The sequence below is a fragment of the Phyllostomus discolor genome, chromosome 2 (assembly GCF_004126475.2).
Source record: "Phyllostomus discolor isolate MPI-MPIP mPhyDis1 chromosome 2, mPhyDis1.pri.v3, whole genome shotgun sequence".
In the NCBI taxonomy this organism is placed as follows: domain Eukaryota; kingdom Metazoa; phylum Chordata; class Mammalia; order Chiroptera; family Phyllostomidae; genus Phyllostomus; species Phyllostomus discolor.
The window spans coordinates 34,796,610-34,820,489 of record NC_040904.2 but is presented as its reverse complement, the minus strand read 5'-3'; the positions used below and the strand labels follow the sequence as shown (position 1 = coordinate 34,820,489).

The 23,880-nt window shown below is 43.4% G+C and overlaps 1 protein-coding gene across 8 annotated transcripts in view; it reads right to left on the bottom strand.

Annotated features, from left to right (window-relative positions):
- The window catches only part of FNDC3B (fibronectin type III domain containing 3B), a 315,121-nt gene that overhangs the window by 55,321 nt on the left and 235,920 nt on the right, over nt 1-23,880 (bottom strand). For 7 of the 8 annotated variants that reach the window (XM_036017697.1, XM_036017701.1, XM_028504578.2 and 4 more), the window contains exons 10-14: nt 21,025-21,163; nt 17,768-17,821; nt 3,260-3,384; nt 1,911-2,085; nt 38-124 (exon numbers count right to left, since the gene is read on the bottom strand). In XM_036017697.1, the coding sequence (XP_035873590.1) occupies nt 38-124; nt 1,911-2,085; nt 3,260-3,384; nt 17,768-17,821; nt 21,025-21,163 (580 nt within the window). The remainder of the gene's footprint in view (nt 1-37; nt 125-1,910; nt 2,086-3,259; nt 3,385-17,767; nt 17,822-21,024; nt 21,164-23,880) is intronic. The other variant, XM_036017703.1, reaches the window with a different exon arrangement.

Sequence of the window (23,880 nt, the reverse complement as noted above, 5' to 3'; positions counted from 1 at the left end):
TTTTTAAGCAGTTCAGGTACCAAAATGACTGACTCACCCTGAATTTATACTGTGTGCTTCTTTTGAGATTTTTCACAGTACAGGTTAAATCCTCTCCAGTGTATTTTGGGTGGAAAAGGTTATCCTGGAAGGGCAAAGCCAGAAAGAAACATCAGTACCATAAAACCTGGGCATTAAACACCGGTGCATGTAGGGTTTTTATGTGGCCTCTTTCCGCCATCGCCAGTAGGCCAGAGGTCTGGCAGCTACTGCAAAGGTGTCCGAAGTGTTAGTGCTGAGGACAGCACTCCAGCTTTAGGTAAAAATTCAGCACTATCACACTGTAATTTCTCCTGGGTCTGTTCAACTGTATCGTGAGGCTAATACTATTTTCAATGAGAACAATGCTCTCGGAGAGAATGTAAAAATTTGCTTTGCAATAGATGCCACCATATGCTTTCTTTAAGAGCAAACTTTCCCTGGTTACTCAATAAGCATTTTAAACAAAGAACTTAACCACCAAATGGTAGTTGTTACAAAGCAGTACGTACTTTAAAAAATTATTTAAATGTTGTCCTGAAAAAAAAAAAACCCTTGTGCTGAGGTCTTCACTGCCAAGTTGCAATGTGCTACACAATAAACTGTGGCTGAGATTTCTGACCACACAGTGTCCTCTTCTGGCCAAGGAAGAAAGGACAGCTTGGATGGGGAAGGAATAAATATCCTACTAAAAGCTGAACGTACAAAATTCATTCAATATGACTATCATCCACCCATCCAATATCACCAAGACCTTCTCTGCACCAGGCCCTCTTTTCTAGGTCCTAGGGGTTCAGTACTGCCCAAGGGCCGGAGCAACTAACTTGCCAGCTGGAGAAAGTGACTAAAACAAAACAAAGCCTATATATAAACATGAAGCATATCACATGGCACTAAGTGCTGTAACAAAAAATTAAGCTAGGCAAAAGGACAGAATGGTGGACCCAGCAAGGTGCTGTTCTCTACAGCTGCACAGGTTAAATAAGGCTGTCATGGGTGGCTCTTTACACTTAAATGAGTTACAATTAAAAATTTAATTCCTTGAGCCCACAGCCATATTTTAAATGCTCAACAGTCATGTGGCAATAGGCACTACCTTATTGGTCAGCACAAACTATTGAACATTTTTATCATGGAAAGCTGGATTAGACAGCATTGCTTTACAGGTCAGGAAAGGGCTCTCCAAAGAGGTGACGTGTGAGAAGACACCTCAAGGAAATGAGGGAAGTGAGTCACAGCTATCTGGAAGGGCATTCTAGCCACAAGGCTTAGGCCCTGTGAAGGCCCTTGGGGCAGGGCTGCCTGGCGTGCCCCCTGAGACTACGGTGGCAGGAACAAAGGGCTGTGGGCATCAGGGGAGTGCAGGCCTTCCCTCTGGAAGGCAGAGGGCAGCACTGCGATGGGAAGGGTTTTGAGCCCAGCACAGACAGGATCGTATTTTATCTAACAGGATCACCCAGGCTTCCTGTGGAGGGCTGAGTCTAGTATAGTCAGGGTGAAGGGGGCGGAAATACTTCAGACGTCATCACAGTAATCCAGAGGTGAGGCTGGTGGCTTGTGAAAGAGGCGTTGCCATGGAGGTGTTGAGAAATAGTGACTTTTCTGAATAATTCCCGAAGGAAGATTTAAAAGGATTTGCTGACTGATTATACCTGGAGTCAAGGATGACTGGGAGGGTTTTTGGTTCCCCACTCGAGAGGATGGAGGTGCCACGCACTGAGATGGTAAAGATTGTGGGAAGGACAGGTTGCTGCTGTGGCGGTCGCTGTAGTGGATGACGTTAAGGGTTTGGTTTTGAATTTGTGTAGCTACTCGACTTTCATGGGGTCCTGTAGTTATGCCAATACTGACTTACACAGAACACATGCAAGGGCGTAAGATCAGCAACTTACATTTTCATCCTCCTGGATTTCCAAGGTGTAGGTGACCGCTTCCTCAGGTGAACAGCCTTCTGGTTTACTCCACTGCAGCATGACCCAGGTGACCCCAGCTCGAACAAGCCTTGGTGCGGAGGGCATCTGAGGAATGTTTCCTAGTGTGTAGTATACCACCTCTTGGCTGTAACCACTGTAGAGAAATAAACGCAGGAGCACACAAGTTTAGGGGCACGTGAAGAGCCTCAGTACTTTCAGTGGGAGAGGACAGGACTGCCTACTGTGCAGGCTGCTTGGGTGGGAAAGTCTGGGGCCTAGCGCTTCAGCAAGCAAAGGAAGGCGTTCTGAGATACTTCTGATCACAACTTTTATTTGCCAATGTCCCCCTTCAGTCTTCTGCTTAAAAAGCACACTGCATTACAGGACAAAATATAAGAACTTATTTCCCCCCAAAAGCACCCCATAGAAAGCACAATTTAGTGCCATGTCTACCAAGCTATGAGCCACAGCTACCAGGAGTCTTTGACTCAGTGTGAACATAAATAATGTCTGTTGATAAAATAAATGTTTTACAAATACACATAGTGCTACTTTTCAGAAGTCTGTGGGTATTTTCCCATCATTTACAAATTCTTCAACCATGGAAGCCTTTATCGTTATCACTCTTCAACCAGTGAACCCTAAAACTGCAACAGCTATCATGGGTGGAGATGGAGGCTCAAAAAAAGGTGGGGACCAGTGATGTGCTGAACCTTTAGGATTTTCAGTAAGCAGTGATGAAAAGACTTTTCCTGTAATCAAGAGTTATCAAGGAAGTACACTTGGAAGACAGTTGCTCAAAGCATCTGCAACCACCGACGATCTGCTGCACACTTGCTCTTGTCTTCCTCCTGCAGCCTCTGAGCTGCGGTGCCCTGGCAGTTTGTATTTTCTCCCGTCCTGTAAGAATCCGACCTCAGCTGGACGACAGTGGCTGGCCCTGCACCCCTTTCTTTGTATCAGGAAATATACAATTGAAAAAAGGAACAGAATGAGTAGTTCGCTAACATGATGAAAGAAAAAGGCAAGGGACCTGAAAAAAAAAATGCAGCCACAAGAGGGATTCCTTTGAGTATCTGCACTTGTTACCTTCATCTTGGTTCTCAGAGATGCCTCCCGGGGCCTTTGCATTACAGTTTGCAAGATTGCAAAGGGGCCACCCAGTGGCATTATCACCTCAGAAGTGGCCTTCTTCCCTCTGACTAAGATTCCTCCTCGAAAAGCCTTAAATCGGTTCAGTGTGGAGGCAGCAGTGTCCTCATGCCTTCCAGCAGCAGGGGAGGAAGACGCGTAATGACCACACACGTGAGGACAGGGAAACGCCATACCTGGTACCGATGTCATTCCGGGCGGCCAGCCTGAATGTGTACCCCATTGCTGGACAAAGCTTTGTCAGCTTGCAGTGCTTCTGGCTCCCAAAGAAGCACTGCCTGAAACCACTGTTTCTTTTTCCCTGAGAGAAAAGTGAAACAAGACACATGAGTTTTTAAAAAAATAACCATAAGAAAATGAAGGAACGTTTTGAATAACTATTTAATGTCCTAGTTTGGATGAACTAAACCAAGAGCAGGAAAGCTTCTAGCAAAGTGTTTTTAGTTGCACACAAAAATGCTCTCAATGAAATGTCATCCTTAGCATAAAGGCACTTCAGGAAATTCTGTACCCGAGATGACTAACGCTCTGTATCTGTGATACTTCTAAGGTGGCTTTGGTTAACAAAATAAAAAGGACCTCTCAGGCACATGACAATACCCAATTTCTCAAATCTTCCCCACTCAGGTCGGTCGCACTGCCCAGTCCGACCAACTGAGAGGAAGCCTGCCGCCCTGGAGGGACTGCCAGGGTGGGGAATGCACGGTGCTCCCCAGCGTCTGCCCAGCAGCCGAGGGCTGTCTACGCAGCCTGACCTGCCACAGAAAGCCTCCCAGTCTCCTCTCTCCTCTCCTGTCTTGCCCCAGCCACCAGTCTCCCCACTTGCACATTCCGGTGATGGTGGGCGATTTGCTCACTGATCCCTAAATATTGGTCACATGCCTTTGAATCATCTCGTCCACATCTGCTGTTCTCATAACAGTGCTTTGGACAATCTGGGAGCTCAATCAATGCTTGCAGAGGTGAAATGAATGGCTGATAAGCACTTGGAACATTGGCTGAATTCATTTATATGTATTACGGCTACTCTTATGTGTCTTATGAGACTGGAAATATATTTTTAATGCCTTTCTAGCCTTACATGATGCTTCAAATTCCTTGAAGTGAAAAGAAAACACTCCAGTAGGTTCTCTTAATAGACCAATGAATACGAAAAAAAACCCAGAACCCGACTGCACTGTGCCATGCTTGGAGGCATGGGGTACTCACATCAGCAGTATGCTAGAGCAAATATTTCCTACCCGTAATCCACAGTATTTTATCTATGTTCATGCAAAGAAAAACACCCACTAACACTGAAAGTATCTTGGCATTCTAATCAGATGGTTGTGCCCTGGGCCTTCCAAAGTATGTTTGAAGTTCTCAATTTATTTTATTACAAAAAAAGACGAAAGCACATTTTTCTTCTAAGCAAATTCAAACATTTCCTTCCTTTAAGCAGACCTCCAAATGCTTACCATTAAGTCACATTCCAGGTAAATTTTAATTAAAAACCAAATAAACATATGTTTAGCTGGAAGTGTTACTAGGGTGACCAGATTGAAAACCACCTTGCACCTGCATCCTCACACTGACCCTTCCCCACCAGCCCCTCCCTGAGCAAAGTGGTGCCTTTCCAGGAAGGGAGGAGAAGTCTGAATCTCTTTAAGATCCAAAAGTCTTTTTATCAAGGGTTCAAAGAACATTCAGGTGCCAACAGTAAAGCACAGCATTTTCCCGCTGCTCCTTGAGTGAAGTCGCTGTGTCCTTCCGCTTACTTTAACCTTGAGTGTTAAGGTTGCTGCAGACGATTTATTCATATAAAAGCTCTTTATACACACATTTGCATAATTACAGCCAGTGTCTGATTACACTCTGTGCCCTGGTATGTTTTGTATCCCTCTCAGGCTGCAGTGTGATCTACCTTCTTTTTCCTCTACTTCTGAGCTCAGAGTAAACAGAGCAAGAAAGGCACATCCTGCCGCCACGGAAGCCTCATCCCTTCCAAACCCAACGCTGGCTGCCCTTCAATGCCTCATTTTTCGTATTTCTTTGTTTGGTCTCCTTTGCCCATTTCTGGCGCTCAGAACTACAGCCAGTAAATAAAAGTCAGTCTGTTCCTTACTAGGTTGATTTGCTTCAATATGGTGAAAACCAGACTGTCCGTGATTTAAATGAGAAAGAAGAGCGCAGAGGCATCAATGCTGAGAACTAGACTTTTATCTTTTAAAGGCACATTGCAATGGGGCTCACTAAAGAATGGTGTGGGGGGTGAGATGGGGAGGGGGCAGGCATCCTGTGACCTTTAAGACATTTCCTATGTTGCTAACATTTTTATTTTCAATTACTACTTCAGTATCAGGAACAACTGCTAAATAAACTCCAACTTGTTTAGACGAAGTATGCCAAATTTTCCATCTTATTGCCTTCCAAGGTGTACTTTGTGCATGGTCCTTAAGAACATGGAAAAAAAAAAAAAGAGCCAGGCTTGTGGGAACCTTAGAATCAAATCTGAGAACCAGAGTCTATAGAGTCAGAAGGGGGAAGGGTACAAATAGTTCACAGAGTTAAAGAAGTAAGGCTTATTGGTGAATTTCTAGAAGTCGCTGAGAATAAAGCAAACACCATGGAAAGTTAGGTTAAAATATTTCAGACATGAGAGAAGCTTTTGAGTAAAAGGAAATATTCATGTATGACATGGAGATTATTTTAAAAGGGCCACCTGGGAAGAAAAAAAAATAACATTCATAAAAGTCACCGCAGGGAACAGTGATCCACAGCGGAGAAGGAAGCAAATGAGGATGGAGAAAGCCCCCCCAGCCCTGGTCTTCCACAGCAGCCGGTGCCCGGCTCTGGAACGGCTCTGGGGGCTTAGGCATCAAGGTCCATGTTCAAAGGGAGAGGTGATGTTGAGAATCTGCTTGTAAACCAAGAGGAAGCTCAGGTTGCAAACAGCATTTATAAATAAAATATTACCCAGTTCTTGTTGACAGAAATGGACAGGATTTTTTGTTAAGATAATGGTCTAGAAGGTTGAAAGATTCAGACAAACTGACAGGAATTACAACATGAATGCTTAATCATTGTTTATCAGAAATTAAATATGTGCAAGCCTTTAATATGAGTGAAGTCTTACAGATGGCAAATCGTAACTTCCAGATTTTATAGGTAGCATGGCTTCAAATGATTCTGAGAGATTACAAACTGTGAAATGTTCTTTGTCCTAATAAAATCTAACTTAAATGACACCGGGTTCCTGAGACAGACCACCTTCACCTGGAAAGGAAACGAACGCTTAATAATTTAAAGTCATCCTGGGGCGAAGTTTCCTGCTAAAACACGGCCCTAACAGAAATGGGCGATCCAAGCGTTTTCAGGCTTGCTGTCGTCAATACTCCGGTCAAACACAGGAAGCAGGTATGTCCGGGGCCCAGGCCCTACCCTGGTCAACCACTGCTGCTAGGCCAACTTGTGACTCACACAGAAGAGAGGAGAGAGGAGAGTGGAGAGTGGGGTCAGGAGTGGGTCTAAAAGGCCCAGGAGCTGGCTGGTGCCCAAGGGAAGAGCTGGGGCCAGGATGCTCTTCCAGGTGGGATCAGGCACATGTGAGAGATGAGGACCAGAAACTCCCTGAAATAAGCACACCTGTGTTCCTGCTCTCCTGGGGAAGAGAAGAAAACTTCACCCCAATTAGAGAAAAAGGGGAGAGGGGGCTTTGAACCCACACCCCTGATCATTCTGGAGCAGACCTGGCCCCTGGGCTCTATCTGACACGAGGCAATGTAACAGCCGACCTTGTTCTGGCCTCACATTCTACTGCCAGTGTCCACAGGCCAAAAAAGGCAGATTTTCAGGGTTCCCTGGCTTGTTTCCATTTCACAATGTAGGCCATGCATGAGCAGACATTAGGTTCATTCAAGGACAAAGCTCATCTTTACTACAATGTGAAGCAATCTTGAAGTACAAATCAACTGTGTGCCAATAAACTTCACAGCACTCAGTCTGGCATGAGGTGCGGTATTACCAACCTGGGTTGCTTTCTTTTGTCCTCTTCTCATTCAACTGAATTTATGGTCCTTGCTAATCTACTGTCACCCCACACCCAGACTTACCCTGAGAGTACCAATTCAATAATACCCTGGGTGTTGAGACACATGGAACAGTTTTGCAACCAGAGCCCAGGGCACCATGTCCTCGACTTCTGGTCGAATTTGCTCTCCAGGGAAGCACTGGATTTGCCAGCAAGCTGGCTCATGTACACATATCAAATCAGTCCTTCTCCAGTCCTAAGCTTCCCACTTTGCCTCTATGCCCTCTGTCTTACCACTGAACAAAAACGTAGGGCATATCATCTACATTCTAGAGCCTTGGCTATTCCCCGTTTCCACTAGCACATCTCAGGCAGCGTGGTCCCCTGTGTACTATAAGCCGTATTTACCACGAAGCCCTCCTGGCCTAGCCTGGACATCTCATTCATCTTATCCTTGGTGAGCAAGGGTCGCCTTTCAGTTTTAGATTCATTCTAAAGGGGGTCAACATCTCTGGAGGAAAGTTCCAGCCTTATAACACGTAGAAGAGCATATGCTCTAGCAGCATTTGCCTCTCTGTTGCTCCATCCTCATCCTCACTTTCTTAGAAGAGTCAAGAATTTGGTTACAAGTCCAAAAATAATGAATCCAGATGTCCTTCTGGATCCAACAAGGTCCTTGCAAAATTCTGAAGAATGTCAATAACCTCCCACTTTGCGTGCGACTTGCAAGGGCCCCGTCTCGGGAAGGCAGGGGTGAGAGAAGAGGGCTTGGAGGAGCGAGTAAAATATACTCATGTGGCTACGTAGCCCAGAATGACTCACCCTTAGAAATATTTTCCCCCAGATGTGTTAATGACCCCAGGGACAAAGATGTTAACCTTATCACACATTGTTTCATTGTTTAAAATGAATTTTGAGTTTAATTATAAATATAAAAGGTTTTAAATATTTTGAAAGACACAGACTCCGTTTTCCTATTTTTATCTTCTGCAATTTAATTATCTACTTGAATATTTCCCATTACTTCCTAATATGTAGTTTAATAAAAATTAGCCATTAAACAAAATTATGTTTCTTAGTTACCCCCCCAACAAAAATTTCACCCAAAGGAGCAGGACACGAGGCAGAGGCATGAACTGGCAGAGATACCGTTCACCTCCCGGGTCCCTGTCCTTATCACTAAGGGAGCGGGTAGTGATCCCTTCCATTGTTCCCTGAGCAGAGCGGGGCCGAGTCCCGACCGACCACTGCATTTCTGGGTGCACACTTACGCCTTCCTTCTCCCTCTCCCCAGAACACTCAGAAGAGAAGCAACAGTAGGAAAACGAGTTACGCTGCACTTTCAAAATTCATGGCCTCGTATCTATGGTCTAGTTACTCAAACACACCACATGTGCTATACAAAGATAAAGGGGAAGAGATTTATTAATGGTTTCTCATGACTAAGGGAGTCGAGAGAAGCCTTGTGTCACAGGGTGGTGATTTTCAACAAGTCCACAAACTCTCTGATACTCTACCACTGAGGAGCAAAATCTATGGCCCTTTCTCCTGAATGTGGGTGTGCTCCTGACTCACTCGTAACTGAGAGAACATGAAGCTGTGTGACTTCCAAGGCTTGGTCTGCATAGGTGATGCGGCTTCTGTCTTTTCCTTTAGGAACATTAACTTTTGCAATTTTGACTCCCTCATGGCTGCCATGCTGTGAACTAGCCCCAGATGAGGTCCTACCAAAGCTACCCGTGAACACTAGACTCGTGAGGGAAGACCGCACTAGAAGATATGAACCCCTAATGAGCCCTCCCAGCTGACGCTCCAGCAACTGCGGTACCCAGACAAGACATTTCCTCAGTGCCCTGTTCAAATTGCCACCCACAATCCAGGTGCATAAGAAAGCGAGTGCATTAAGCCATAAAGTTTTGAGTTAATTTGTTATGTAATATTACACTCTTCTATTTTTATGCGCATCCATTTATGCTACTGGTATGAAGTTTCTCAGTAAACTTTTATAGATTTGTCCTGCACTGCAAACTGGAAGGAAGGAAGGAAGGAAGGAAGGGAGCGGAAGTGCGTGTGCTAGAACACACGTTCACCGTGTGCCTGAATAAAGGCTTCTGCCTTCTACATGCACTCGGTCCACGCCTTTCCCCTCAGAACCATCCCACAGAGTAAGGCCTCTTTGAAGAGATTTTAAAAACTGTTTTTGTAGAAGATAAAAATGTAGCCATCTTCTTCAATGATAAAGATCAATGAAAACTGTTAATCAATGGCAATAAAGTTACTTCATCTTACCGAGCTACACTTTAGACTAAATTAAGATTTTTCAAAATGCTACCCCAAAAGTTGTAGAGAACTGTGGAGAGATTTTTTTAAATAGACATACAACAGTTTTTTGATGATGGTTTAAGGATGGCATTACCCAAAGCCACCCGAGTGAACACATTAAAAAGCTTTTCAAAGGGCCTCCACTGGTAACCTCTCCTTGGTACCTGTGTATAAACATGCAGTGGAATAAAGTTCCAGTGGAGAAATCAAGTTACAAGTGGGGATGCCTGTTTGAAAACTGGTATCTAAGTATGTGAAAAGAATTTGATTCATTTGCAACTAATTTTTAAGGTTAAATGTTTAAAAGTAACTGTTAATTTATAAAATTATGAACTGAAAGGCTAAAGACAATTTTTTTCCCAAGTCAGTTTTTCTTCTTTCTTAACTTAAGTGTCTTCATAAAGTTGTCCTCAGTACTTGGGAAGATGAATCAACTAAGCGGGTTGTTTTCCTGTTAAGGAATTAACACATCCATTGCCAGTTCTAACATATAACTCACACACACTCCAATTAATTCAGGCTACAGTATTTTCCTGCCAGGAGTAATTCTGTAGACTGTGGGGAATGTGGTTGCTCTGGCTAACATTTCCAATTACCCTGGCACTAATGACCCTGGAAGCTGCTATTTCCAAAACTGGCACTAACAGATGAAGTTGGCTGATATTTTCAGTCTCCTCCAAATTAACAGACTGGAAATGATCCTTCCTGTTCCTCTTCCTGGAGCGAGAAAATAAGAATGGACAACACAGGGTGCCAGAACCCACAGTGACCTGGCTCCCTCTGGTCACGTGAGCGCAACTCTTCCCGACGTTTTCTCGATCTACGGCCCCTTTCCGCTGACCTCCTTCTCTTAAGGCTCTGTCACAGCCACGCCTGCTGCCCTCGCAACCTGCCCTTTCCAGATTTGATAACCGTCTGCTAAAAAAGTTACATGGGGTTGGTTATCAGTTGTTATGTGCTTGTAGCCTATGGCTGTTGGATCCAGACACGGGCTGAGCAGTTCTGGGCTGGGCACTCTTTGTAACAGGCATAGCTCAGCCTGTCAGAAACGGCAGAGATAAATCAAGTAAAAAATAAGGTTGCGCTGGCCAACTGAACTACTGCCAGGCTCGAAGATTTAGTCTGCTAGTACGTCTATATTTAGAAGTTGTTCCAGCGCTGGCCGACCCCAGGCAACATCAAAGATAAATGTTGGCTTGAGAAATAAAAGAGCATGTATGTGCAGCATAACCATATATAAGAACGGTTCATAACAGGGAGGTAGAGACACCCCACATCTGGGTGGATTCAAAAGGTCCTTGTGCCAAACCTCACTCTCTCCTCAGTGATGCCTCTTTCGCTTTACTGAGCAGCTCTGGCACAGAGGAGCCTTCAAAGGTAAGAAAAGGGGCTGGGACAGTTTTTGGCTCCAGGCTACTAAATAAGTACTGCATTTATTTCATGCCCTGGCACACTTGTTTTTTCTAGTAGCGAGAGAGGCTGAGCTACCTGAAACAGGCAAGGGTGACCAGGTCCTTTGATTTAGAACAAACAAACCATTTTTCTGTATATCCCTCTGAAGATGGTGGTTCATCAGATCCACTTCTTCGATAAGATCAGTGTGCTCAGGCTGTCCCAGTGAAGAGAGAGGAAGGGAACAAGCCCCTATACTGTTCACAAGAGATGGATGTGCTCAGTCCACCCACCTAGCCACGGCCCGAGTGGGCACAACAAACGTGAGCTGGTCAGTTGGGTGCCGAGGGCAAAGATGGGTATTTGGAATTTCTTCTCAGCCGGAAGCTCCTCACAAATCCTGCTGCCCAAATGTATCCCTCACACGTGTGACAAATGATAAGCAGATGGAGAATCTGCTTCAGGTGTGCAGACGACGGGGCTGAGGTCCCTAAGAGAGAGGGCTGTTTTTAACTCAGCTCTTTGCCTTAGGTTCCTGTGGACCTCTCAGAGTTGCTAAATCCTGCCTGGCCTAGTTTCCTTCAGTAGGAGCTGGAGGGGAGGAAGCTTCTCCCTGGCTCTCTGACAGCACTCTTGGGCGTGGCGGGGTAGGTCTGTGATGGGGCACAATGCTGCTGCTCTGCCAGGCCACTGGTCAGGCTCAAGGCACTTGTGTGAAAGATGGTTTCTGATGGACAGGGTGCCAAGCCAACCTGAGACCCCACTCTCCAATCTCTTTGAGGGTTCTCCCTGAGAATGACCAAGAGGCACATGGATCCAGGCCATCCCGGTTTTCTCCAATGAACAGACATGCAGCCTAAGGCGGCGTGGTACCGCAGACAGAGCGTCACCTGCATCATCCTCAGGGAGGCTCTGCCGAGCCCCTTTGTGATCCCCAAGTCACTCTACTTCCCGTTGCTGTCTAACCTGAAAAGCCATGTGCAACTTCACTTGGGCAAAAAAAAAAAAAATGTTCTGCAAGATTAGCAATACTAACTAGTCGACACCTAAGTTAAACAGTTATCTGGTTTATAAACTAGATAGCACTTAAGTGGCCAGCTCAACTCCTAAAACAAGCAAGGCTGGCTGCTCCCGAACCAGGCGTCCCAGAAGTGACAATGTGGGGCCTGCCACTGTGGTTTCTGCAACAGGACTTCTGGGCACTATGGGGTTTGCTAATGGCTCCCCGGGGGCGTATGGGCTCCACCTGCCGCTGGCCTTTTCTGCTCTCTCCATTTCAAATTCTACACCCCTTGATTTCTATAGTATTTAATGTATTCTTAGTCGGCTGTATTTTACAGCTGCGTTGGCTCATTAGTCACCAGGGAAGCGAGATGGGAAATTCCTTTTTGGTCTAGCTGAGTCACATGTGAGGAAGATTCTTGGGAACTCCACTAGTCCATTCCCACGAAGCTATTTTTCTGGTTCTTTCATAGGTTCCCTGCGTGTCATGTCCGGAAGCTAAGCTAATGGTAAGTAAATATCTATATATAGCATTGTGTCTGTTTTTGTTCAGTGCCAACCAGAGACACTGATCTCAGGTTCCTGTTAAGCTCCCAACAGAAGAATGTCATATTCCTTTCATTCAATCCTTCAAGCTGCCGACCTCTTCCTGCCCCAGGTCTTAACTTGTGCTTAGGTGACATGAAATAATCATTACCCTGAATCTCATTCAATCTTCACCTTCCTAGGAGATAAGTGACATAATTTTTCAAGTGGAGAAGCTGAGGCTTGGAGGTTAAATTATTATACTTGCTTGACTAGTTAGACACAAAACAGAGACTACTCATCCACATCTCTCTAGGTGAACGCCACAGCGCTGACACAACTGTCATAAGAAGCCATGCCACAGAGTCACAAGAAGATCTCAGGACACGAGTATTTGCTGAGTAACTAGCTGCAACAGCACCAGTTAGTATTTCTGCATAGTATGACTTAAAACAATGTCTAAGAGTAGAACACACAACAAGCTAAGTTTCTGTAATTACCTTCCTTACTGAATATATGTTTTCTAAAATGGAAAAGAAAGTTCCTACTTGACCGTGAAGTTTGCCCTTTTACTCAGGTTTTCAAGGAAAAGGCCAGACCGCCATCCCTTAAAACAGACTGGGCAGGCATTTATGTGTGAATCAATTCAGAGGTTTGTAATTCCTTTCCATAAAAGCCCATTCCTGCTCTAGAGGCCTCTGGGTCCTCATCCTTCCCTCTTAGCTTCTTCTAGAGAAAAACTCCCACCTCCACTGTGTCATCCAGCAGAAAAGCACAGAGGGGCCGACTTAGCTTGGAAGGGTACCCAAGGAGGGGAGGGGGCAGGTCAGGGGGATCAGCTCAGGGGGGCCCAAGGAGCAGTGAACTGTAAGCACTACCTCCATGAGAAATCCAGCATCTAAGCATTGTTTTGCTGTTAAAATGGTAAGAAGCTTTTCTCCTATTCATAATTCTGGATTAAACGAAAACTCAATTCATAAAAGAGTTTTTGTTGTTGTTTCTTGTTTTTATAAATCAGCACTAGGTGTAATACTCAAATCTAGCAGAAGAAAAAAAACAAAATAAGGTCGCTGACCTTTCTGCTGGCCTTTAGAATAACGCTGACTTGTAAATTAAACATGGAGGCAGAGGCACATGGTGATCAGAAAGAAACTGAAATGTAATGCTGACTCATTCAATACTCAAGTAGAAACCCGCCTTGAAAATGGCCTTCTGCTTTGTTGCTCACGTGGGGAGTCTCCTGGAGGAGCAAAACTTCAAGGCCAGACTGCAGGTTCCAGGGCTCTAAACACTTCAGCTCATCTGAGCCAGTGCGTGTGGGGATGCGGCCAGCTGAGGCCACACCTTTCCAAGTTATGAGAACTGATCCGTTTCAGGGGAAAATGGAAACTTACGGCCATAGCCGAAAAGCCAAAGACACCTGTGTGTTCCATTTTTACTTGCTCATTACCATCTCAGAGTCACGGTTACTTCCCACATTGATTTAAAAATGAAGGGATTGCCTCGTTAACAATTATTAACAGAGACAAGGAGGCAGCTAACCCTCTTGAAGGACAGTCAGTGAGTGATTTCTAAGTGAATTCTACAGAACAGTGATGTGACAATAATGGCAATACATTTAGGAGATGGTGTAGCAGCTTTCTCTTGTGCTGTGTTGTTTCTGTTTTCTGTTCCCCACTAGGGCCACACCTGCCTTCAGAGACCATAGCTATTGAGTCAGGTGGCTCTTCCCAAGGTCAGCTCAGCCCAGCAGCCCCAGTCCTAGTAGAAACAAAGGCCAGGTGCTCACTGGCCTCTCTGCTGCTGCTCTTTCATTCACAGGGGTCATCTTCTAAGAGGCCTGAGAGCTGGATTTGATGTCTGTGCTTTAATTTACAAACACTTGCAATATTTTACACTAACTGTTTTATTGGAATGGTGACTGAACAAAAGAATAAAGTATCCTGGGAACTCCAACTAGTGCTGTTATGCTGTGATAAAAACATGGGCACACCCAGACATTGGTGGTGGCATATACAAGGATGGGACCACCTTGCCTCAAGCTGTAATTCTCAGACCAGGGGCCAGAGCAGAAATAGGCAGCGTGCTACTCATGAGCACAGCCTTCCCTGAGACTCTGAGTAGGACCCATCTCTCTGTCAGGTGGAGGTTCGCTTCTGTGTGTACCCTACAACTTTGCTGCCCTTTAACTTTGCCCCCCCCATCCCACCTTAAAGACAGAAGGCTATGGGTGTATGGCTGGGACAGATGTCCTGGGAGATGAGAGCATTGGCACTGGGGAGTGACACCAGCAAAACACTCCCTTCCATTCTCCTGCCCCAGCAGACTCCACTAGGGCAGGGCCCGGAAAACGCCCCTGGTACCAGGCGCACCTGGCTTCCGAAAACTACCAGCAGAAGATTTCTGAGCAATAGCCGGAGTCTCACGTGTTCACACTTTCTGCGGGTCTCTGTTCATGTATTTGCTTTTCTTCTTTGAGGCCAAGGCCTGAATAGCATGGGAATGTAGAACCAAAAACCAATGCAGGTGAGCTGCCCTCAAGAGGCTGATCCCCATCTTAGCCACAAATTTTAGAAACACAAGACTGTCAGACTATTTCATCAGAAACTTTACTTCTGAAATGATAAGATGGGCAGGAATGAACTGGTTACTATTGCTGGTATTCTCATTGCCAGGAAACCCATTTTCAATCTTTTTAGGGAGACTAGAAAGGAGGGAGATACAACATAATACAAATAACCTACTGGATGGAAGCTTATTTGATGGATAAATTTGATGAAAATTTTTGGAAAAAAATTTGGGAACATGTGGCTAAGTTTGGAAAAATTTGAGAAGCACATAGTTAAGATTGTTTCTTTACCTGTCCAAAAGTATAGAAAGATAGCACGATATTAGCTTTTTCAGCCATTAGAATAAGGACATTACCTGGGCTCTGTGACAGATCCCTCATACGACAGTGAACAGTGTTCCTGTGTGTGTGTATGAACTGAGAGGTATGCTCCAGAGATGCAGAAATTATTAATCAACAGACCAAACAACAGTGAAAAGGATCCCCAAAATGTTCTCTTGTCAGGAAGGATAACTCTGGTAACCAGGTTTGAGAGAAGGTAAGTGATACCAGTGTACATAAGCTGATGGGCTGAGGACCAGAGAAGTCAAGCGACCAGTTTAAAACTTGGAACAGAATCCACATCTTCTAGTCACAGTGTTCTTCCAATTATTGTTTCTAAGGGGTACTATACAGAGTTTGGGGTCAGAAGTTTTTTGGGAAGGTTATCATGCCATAGAATGTAAAAGGATTCCCGTGTTAACAAAAGGCCTACGGTAGGTGAGTGTTAATTAACCTGCATCTCCAATAAGGCTCATCAGCCGGAATTACAAGGTGGGAGAGAAAAAAGAGGAAAAAGAAAGGTGGAAGAATTAAGGTGGGTACAAGGGAAAGATGGAAGGAGAGCAAGTAGGGGAAAGGCAGGAGAAGGCCCAAAACAAAACTAATATTTTGTGGTCACTAGTCTATACCGGGTCCTACTGATTATAAACAGTCATCAGAAATAGTTTCTCCATTTCATCCAAGGCTGTGGTGTATTTCTCCCACACCACCCCAGGGCACTTCCAATTCTGATTCAAAAGGAAGGAAGTCAGCAACTGAGTCACTAATACCATTTCCTGGAGCACCTGGGTTTTCCTTGGAGGATGTTCAACTTCTTTGACATTACTACTTATGAGGCTGAGAAGCAGCAAAAAACAGAGGGGAAGGAGAGAAGCACACATGGTTGCTTTATTGCACTGCCCTGACAAGATATCTGAAATGAAAAAAAGGCCTTCTCTTTAGTGGTAAACTGTACCTCAATATAAAACCTCAAAGTATGAGAGAAAACACTAGGTCAGTGCAATAATGCGACACACTCATCCGTTCCACCTGCATTCCTCATTCAGGAGCAAGAGGGAAGATGTTAACTCCGTGTCACGGGCAGCCAGGTTCCTTTCCAGCTTTCCTGACTGACTTTAAAAATCTCTTCCCACAAGGGCCATAGAGGTGGTTTCACTTTCCAATTGAACCGCCTTAAAATGAAAGCCACCTAATCTGTAAAACCTAACGGTTACGTCTGAGATTTCACCAGTCTTTACGTAGAAACCATTCACAAGGATCCTCAGGACAAAAGATTGTTGTCTTTGGTAACTTGTGACTCTAGCTGCTCAGATGCAACCGGATGGAAAATATGCTCCTGTAGGAGTGATGAAGAGCCCCTTCTTTCACATCAAAATTTAATCAAGAGAATTTTATCCAATTTTCATGTTATATTTGGTTAAAACATGTTTTCCATACATGATAGGTTACTTTTTTGCCTAAACCTAAGCCTGTGTTCGAAATCTTTTATTCTCCTGAACCTCAAGACTAGTTAGCATATGTTTCTCTCCCAATTCTACATTTTCTTTTCTTAAAATCCTCAGTCTGTTTGCTCAATCACACAAAAATAGATTAAAGCAAGGATAAATGAATGAACCGAATTAAGATCTACAGGTACAAAAAGTATAGGTGCTTCTCAGAAACGACAGTCCCCTACATTGTTTCCTTCCTGAGATTCTGTTTGTAGCTTAACAAGACCAGAAATGCATTTGGTCACCATTCAGCCCAGAGTTGCCTCAAAACAGGGAGACTCCACCATGAAGACCCTTCCAAGGGCCTCAGGGGATAGAAACAGCAAATGGGGGCACACCTGTTTCAGATATTCTAACCCACAGGGTGATCACACACGATAGAGTGAGACCTCCAGGTGCTGCTCCACTCCCCACAGACAGCACCCAACAGTCCAACACTGCTGTGTACACGTGGTGTTCAAACTGAAAAAGGAAAACCAAACTGTGCTTCCAAAGCCAAGGTGGTTTAACTTTTCAAAACCATTTATGCAGATCACATGGAGCAGAAAGATGACCATCAATTTTTAATACTAACGAATGAATGGCTAGACACTGGGAACTCCAAAATAATTAAGACCCTATATTTTCCTTCAGTAGCATTTCCTACAAATATATATGTTTTAATGCACAACTGCTTTTTAAAAAAAATCCTCACTTGATGATATGATTATTGCTTTGAGAGAGAGAAACATCGATCAGTTATGGGCCCTACCTGGGGACTGACCTACAACCTAGGTATGCGCCCTGACCTGGAATCAAACCCACAACCTTCTGGTGAATTGATCGACACTCCAAGCAACTGAGCTGCCCAGCCAGGGTTTAATGCACAATTCTTTATGCTACTTTAATTCATATTCATTTTTTAGTCAATAACTATTGGCTTAAATATTTCTCTACTTACATTCTTTTTTCCGTGTTTAGCACATCTTAAAAAAGAATAAAAAAATAAAATGGTATTTGTTCAGGAATTTTACTTTTGAAATGGTGTTTTAGATGAATATGAAAATACACTTACCTCATCCCATTCCAAAAGGTAGTTGGCGATTTTGGAGCCATTGTCAACTGGTGCCTAAAAAATAAGAGGAGGAAGAATCAGAGAAAGTTATTCATAGATGTAAGTCATGAGCTACCCACTTGGTTCAAACGTAATGTCTATGTTAGTGCTATTCTATAACCCTGGATACTCCTGTATTCCTTGGTCAAACATGATCAGAAACCAATTTTACTAAAATTCAACTGTAAAGAAAGTCATCTACTATTAATAAATCATTACAACAAAGAGCCAAACCTGCCTCCCCTACCACCTCTGCCTTTACACCTTTATCTTCTGGGGAAAATACCTCTAAGAGGCAACTTTAAGTTTAAGAGTAGAGGAGAAATAAGGCAGCTAAGAAACACAGGCACTGCTTGGGGTCTGCCAGAAATAGGACTGACCCACTAGGTTCAGAGTTAAGAATTTGTATATTTGTGGCATTAAGATCCCCCCAACTATTTTTAAGCAAAAATGAGGAAAACTGGGATCCTCTGAATGATTACCAGAGACTATTAGACCTTTATAAGTTAGCAAAAAAAGGATCATTTGCTTTCCTCCTAAGAGAATGCTGAGATCTGCTTCACTGAGAAAACAAGCTTTGGACAATGGGCGGGCGGGGGGGCGAAAAACTTTGGGAAAAAGAGTGTTTTGCAGGATTAGGCCTGCCAGCGGGGAGTGCAGCACTGGAGTCCCTTTATAGCACCAGGGGAGAAGGGTAGAGGAATGAGAGAGAGATGAGAGGTGCAAAAGAGATGTGAGATGAGAGAGGGAGGGAGGGAAAGAGAGGGCAAAAGGGGGAGGGTGCAGGGAGGGAGGAAGAGAGAGAGGAAAGGGAGGGCAAGCAGGAGAGAGGGGGAGAGAGAAGAGAAACTAACAAGTGGGGGAGGCAACCAAAAAGGGACCATGTCCCCACTGCAGAAACGCATCTGGGCCCAGATCCTCCCCGGGGAAAGAACAGAGCCCCGGAAACTGCCATGCCCTGGCTCTAGCAAAGGGCAGCCTGGTCACCAGAGCTGATCTGAAGCCCAGCTCAGCTGTTTGTCATGTGTGGTCTGATGTTAGTAGCTTAGTATCAATGTTTAATTTCTTGTTCCAAGAATAGATGTGTGTGATAAGTAACTGGAAGAATATATGTAAATCAACTCCTAAACTACCAGGACTTATAGGAAGCACTCAGTAAACAGCAGCTGTTGCTTTATTAGTGTTAATAAAACATCATCAGGGGCTCCATAAATATTAGTTAAATTAATAAAGAAACTCTTCCTCCTCTCCTGTCCTTCCTTCTTCCTTCTGAATCATATAACCTCTGATTCCCCAAACTCAAATTTCAGCTGAGTTGGTTTCAGGCTGTAAGTTCTACTGAACTGCAATTTTAGGCCTTTGTGGACTCTATTTGGGAGACACAAAGGGGCACATTTAAAGTTCTAAACAATATAAACAATTCAAGTTTTAGATGAGGAACCACTTCTAAAGTAAGAATTGCATTTACAATGGCTCATGCTCCTACAGAGAAATTGATTTTTAGTAGTTTCTTCTCCAATATCCTGCCTGACCAGAGCCTCTCAATCCATGAGGGTGGGGACAGCCACTTTGGCTTTTTCGCCCTTCCACCTGTTGCTGACCAGCAAGACGACATTAGCAGACCCCGAGCTCCCAGTGTCTTTGTGGAGTCAAGGGCAGGCGGGCGGCTAGAACATGCGCCCTGTCTCCGTGCCCCCAGCCGGAACACTGTGATCAGGAAATCCGTTTAAGAACATTTAAGTAAAAACTGAACTAAATTCAGAACTTTCAAGTTGGCACAGGACTGAATGGAACAGGAGGCTGTTTCTGATTCACAATTAAACAAAGGGAGAAAGAACAGGTGAAACATTTTCCTTCTAACAAGAAAACTTTTTCCTCAAGTTGCTGGTCTGCCCGAAACCTGAATTGCATGTAGGTTTGAAGCAGAGCACATATCAGTGATTCCCAACTTTAGGTTTATAATACCCCGAGGTCCCTCTGGTATTCTTAAGATTTCTTCTATTTTCCAAACAAAATTAATGGTACTTCTTCCCTTAATTAAAGATATATTTAAATATGTATATGTGTACCTATAGAACACATTTTAAAATGGATGTATATGCTCCACAAAATTAAACAACGATGACCGATTGGGTGTTAAAACTCTGAAAAGGTGGGGAATCACTGACCTGGATTATCCCTGGAAGCCAGGAAGGAAAATAAAATAGTTCAGATTCTAAGCCAGTTTAAACTTTGCCTTTGTCCAAATAACACATGCAGTGTTGGCCACTGGCAATGGGAGTGCAGTTGCCCACAGCAGAGGGGTCTAGAGAGGCCCAGGCTTTGCTGCCAACCACTACCCTCAGTTGCTTCTACCAGCTTCCTAGGTGAATTTGGCCCTCTGGTATAGGAACAAAGAGACAAAATATTTCTTCACCAATAATGGATCTGACTGTCTTATTTCTTTCACATATTAGTGTTCTACCCAAACACCACAAATCTGTATTATCTCTATTTTTACAAATTTTACATTTTAAACTACATTTTAAGATATTTACATATAGAAATAATTACTATAAAGATTAATAAAATAATCTACTATTTTCTTGCAAACACACAAGTATGAGTGACTAATAAGCTCATGAAACACATTAAGAACCTCTTGTTGGCAAGAATTATTTGTACCAGTAACATGAGACCTATTATATAATTTGGACTTCTAAAAAATAACTAGTAATCCTGACTGATTTAAGGCCTAAATAAGTAAAAATTAATGAAATCTTAATGTAGTTTAGAATACTAAATGTTCTAGGTAGTTTTAAATATTAAACATTTCAGAATCACCACTCAAAGAAGCCAACAGAGCTATGACCCTACAGTATCTACAAATTTACAAAATGCTTTTTACTAAGGTCCTCAAATGTTTGTTGAAATGAATTAGGGAGTGATGAAAACCATTAAAAAGTGATGGAATTTAGTTATCTTAAATATTTATACCACTTATAATGTATTGCTCATGAGCCTAGGAAATCTACCCAACTCCCTTGCAAACAGAGCTAAAGCTTGGTTTTGCAGTCCCCTCTCCCACCCATTTATAGACACGGCAGCTTTTGATACCATAATTTATTTCACAGTTACTATGGAAAAAACCAAACATCATCACCAAACTGGAATGGTGCTAAAAAAAGTTTCAAATGGCTAGAGACGTCCAACTCTTCCTGACACTTTGAGCTACCCACCTTCCACTGCAAGGTTAGTGAGCTTTTGCTCCTGTGCGCCAGCTTGGGCGGGAACGGGCATTCGGGCGCGCAGCTGTGGGTGGTGAAGCTGACTGGCTCAGAGCAGGATCCCTTTACGGAATTGTACACGGCGTATATCCTGAAAACAAAACAGACAAGTACGGTCAGTGGCACTGGCCCATCACAGAAGAGCAGGGCTTTCCACAGGGGCACAGATTTTCTTACACAGTGCACACGTGACTCTTGTTCTTACCTGGTGGTCTCGCCCTGCCCTAAGTATGGTCAATGTTTCCAGGGGATACTCACCCCTGCAGGCAACATGCCTCAATGTGTTCTCTCCATCTGCTAATGGTAAGAACCGACCAGTTCCATTTAAGATAGGCGAGGTCTACCGACTGAAAAAGACTATGCTAAATACCCTAAATCCCCAGAAAGGTCTCCAAATATACATTCTAAAAAACAACCTGTCACTCTCCAGTTGACTTGGTCTGAAAAATGCCTAAAGGTAAAGAGTTGGTGAAAGATAAGAAGCAGAGATGAGAGTCAGAGGCAGCACAGAAGTATAAGCAATAAGGATCTTGGAGTAACATTGCACATGTTCAGGCAGAAATATGGACATTTCCTACATGGAAACATGGTTCCTACTGCTGATTACACCTCCCTTTAATTCAGCAAAAACAATGTTCAGGTACAGTTTACCCATGTAAAGATTTAACTCCTGCACCTGGTGCCAAGATTAAAGATGTATACTCTGCACATTAAAATGTCTGACCCAACACTGAACATATGTGTTCATATGTGCCTGATAACTCCAGAGAACCTGTGAAGAAAAATGGGCTACTATGTTGATTTTTACTGTCCTTTCTACTTTTCCATTTTTTTTATATTGAGCATTAAAAAATTGAAAACATATTCTTTGAAAAAGACAACAAAGACAAAAAAAATCTAAAAGCAATGCAAGGATTGAGCTATTTGGAGTGAAAAAATACTTATCAAGTTCTTAATTCTTACAACAGAAAGGTGAAGTAGATTCCCCAGGGCTACATGGCTAGAAAGTGGGGTCGGCTGTACTCAGCTGCAGAAGTCCAACTGCTGTGCTGTCCTGCCCGCTGCACTTCCTCTCCTGCGATCCATGTCTCTGAACACCTACAATCCATTTCCCCTCCCTCTTCCAGCGAACAACAGCCAAAGAAAACATTATGGAAAGCGCATCCTAATTGGCTGTGTGATTTGCAAAATCTTTTCTCCTCAAGGCCCATCACAAAAGATTTATAGAGGCCATCCAAGTCAAAAACATACAGGGTAGGGCAAAAGTAGGTTTAGGGTTGTGAGTATGTAACACAGTTTATTCTTGTATTACTATTTATTCATTGTTGTATCATTTTCCATACAAACAACTAAACTTACTTTGGCCCTATCCTGTATTAGTAAAATCATAAAGGTAAACATATATTTACTAGATATTTGAGTCACTTGCCTTCTGGGAGGATATCCACCATGACATTGATCCAAACAAAGAATGCTTATCACTAGGATGCTCTCCATCTGACTTGATCAAAGAAATGCTTTTTTTTTTTCATAAGGAGACACATGATAATATAAAACTGAATGGTAGATCTGGCAATATCATTTCCATGTACTAGGACAGGCTCCCTGGGAGTGACTTAAAACAAATCATAGAATGTTCTTGACAAGGGAAGGGTTCCTAGCTTGAACTTTAGATCAGAATTCTCCAACTGGTGGCTTATAGGCTGCATCTGACCCAAAATATGGGGGGCAGGGTGACATAAAATAGTGTTTTTAAATATTAGAGCCACCTGTGAATGGATATAGGCAATGATCACCACAAAAGAGACAAGCAGACATTATGCATTCCTAATGAAAGATTACACCCACTGTCGAAATCCTGGCCAGAAAACCCAAGCCCGTATCTGATGAAGCCTCTTCACCTCTTTACAGGAAACACAGAGAACATGTTAAGCAGCACAACAGGGTTGCAATCAGCCTACTTCACACTGCAGAGAATTCCACAGGACCAGAAAAAAATTATTCCAACAAATAAATTGCAAAGGGAGAGAAAAAAGAGAGGGAGGGAAAACCTATAGATTGAAAGAAATTTGCAAGATATCAGCCACACTGAATATTTATATCACGTTTGCACTCCACTTACAACATAATGAAAGAAAACAAAACCTTCATTTTTAGGACAGCTGAAGAAATAAAAAGTCTCTATTTTAAAGACATTAAGAAATTTATCGTTCTGTTTTGAATGGGCATGTGAAAATAGTAATGTGGTTTACAGGTGAATTAATATGATGTCTAGATTTTATTTCAAAATAACTGTGTGGGCAAGTAGGGGGAGATGAGGATACCAAGAAAATAAGCAGTTGGGTGATGAGTATATGACAGTTTATTCAAACCTCTGTCTATTTTTTTACTATATCTGAAATTTTCTGAAGAGTTAAAATGAAAAATTAAACCAATGCTGAAAAAAATCTCAGAGATTTCTCATTTTAAAAAAGAAACCCCTGGCTTTTCTTAACAACTAGAAGTTCTAGCAACACTGAGCTGCATACCTGCATGGCAGTAGTTAAATAAAGCTGAGAGCACTCCCCTTAAGAAGGGGCAGACGCTGCCCAGTTCAGAGAACTCCCCACCTGCCACCGTCTCCTTGGCACCGAGACTATGTTTCAGCTGCCTTTTACCCGACCTGCTTCTCAGTGTGCAGTCACTAGGCATTTGTGAATTACACTCTTGTAGAACACTTCCTAAACATTCACAAACACAGTTGATACCAAAGATCCACCCGGACAACAGAGCAGAGGAAAAGGAGGCAGGGAAAGGGCCTGCAAAGTA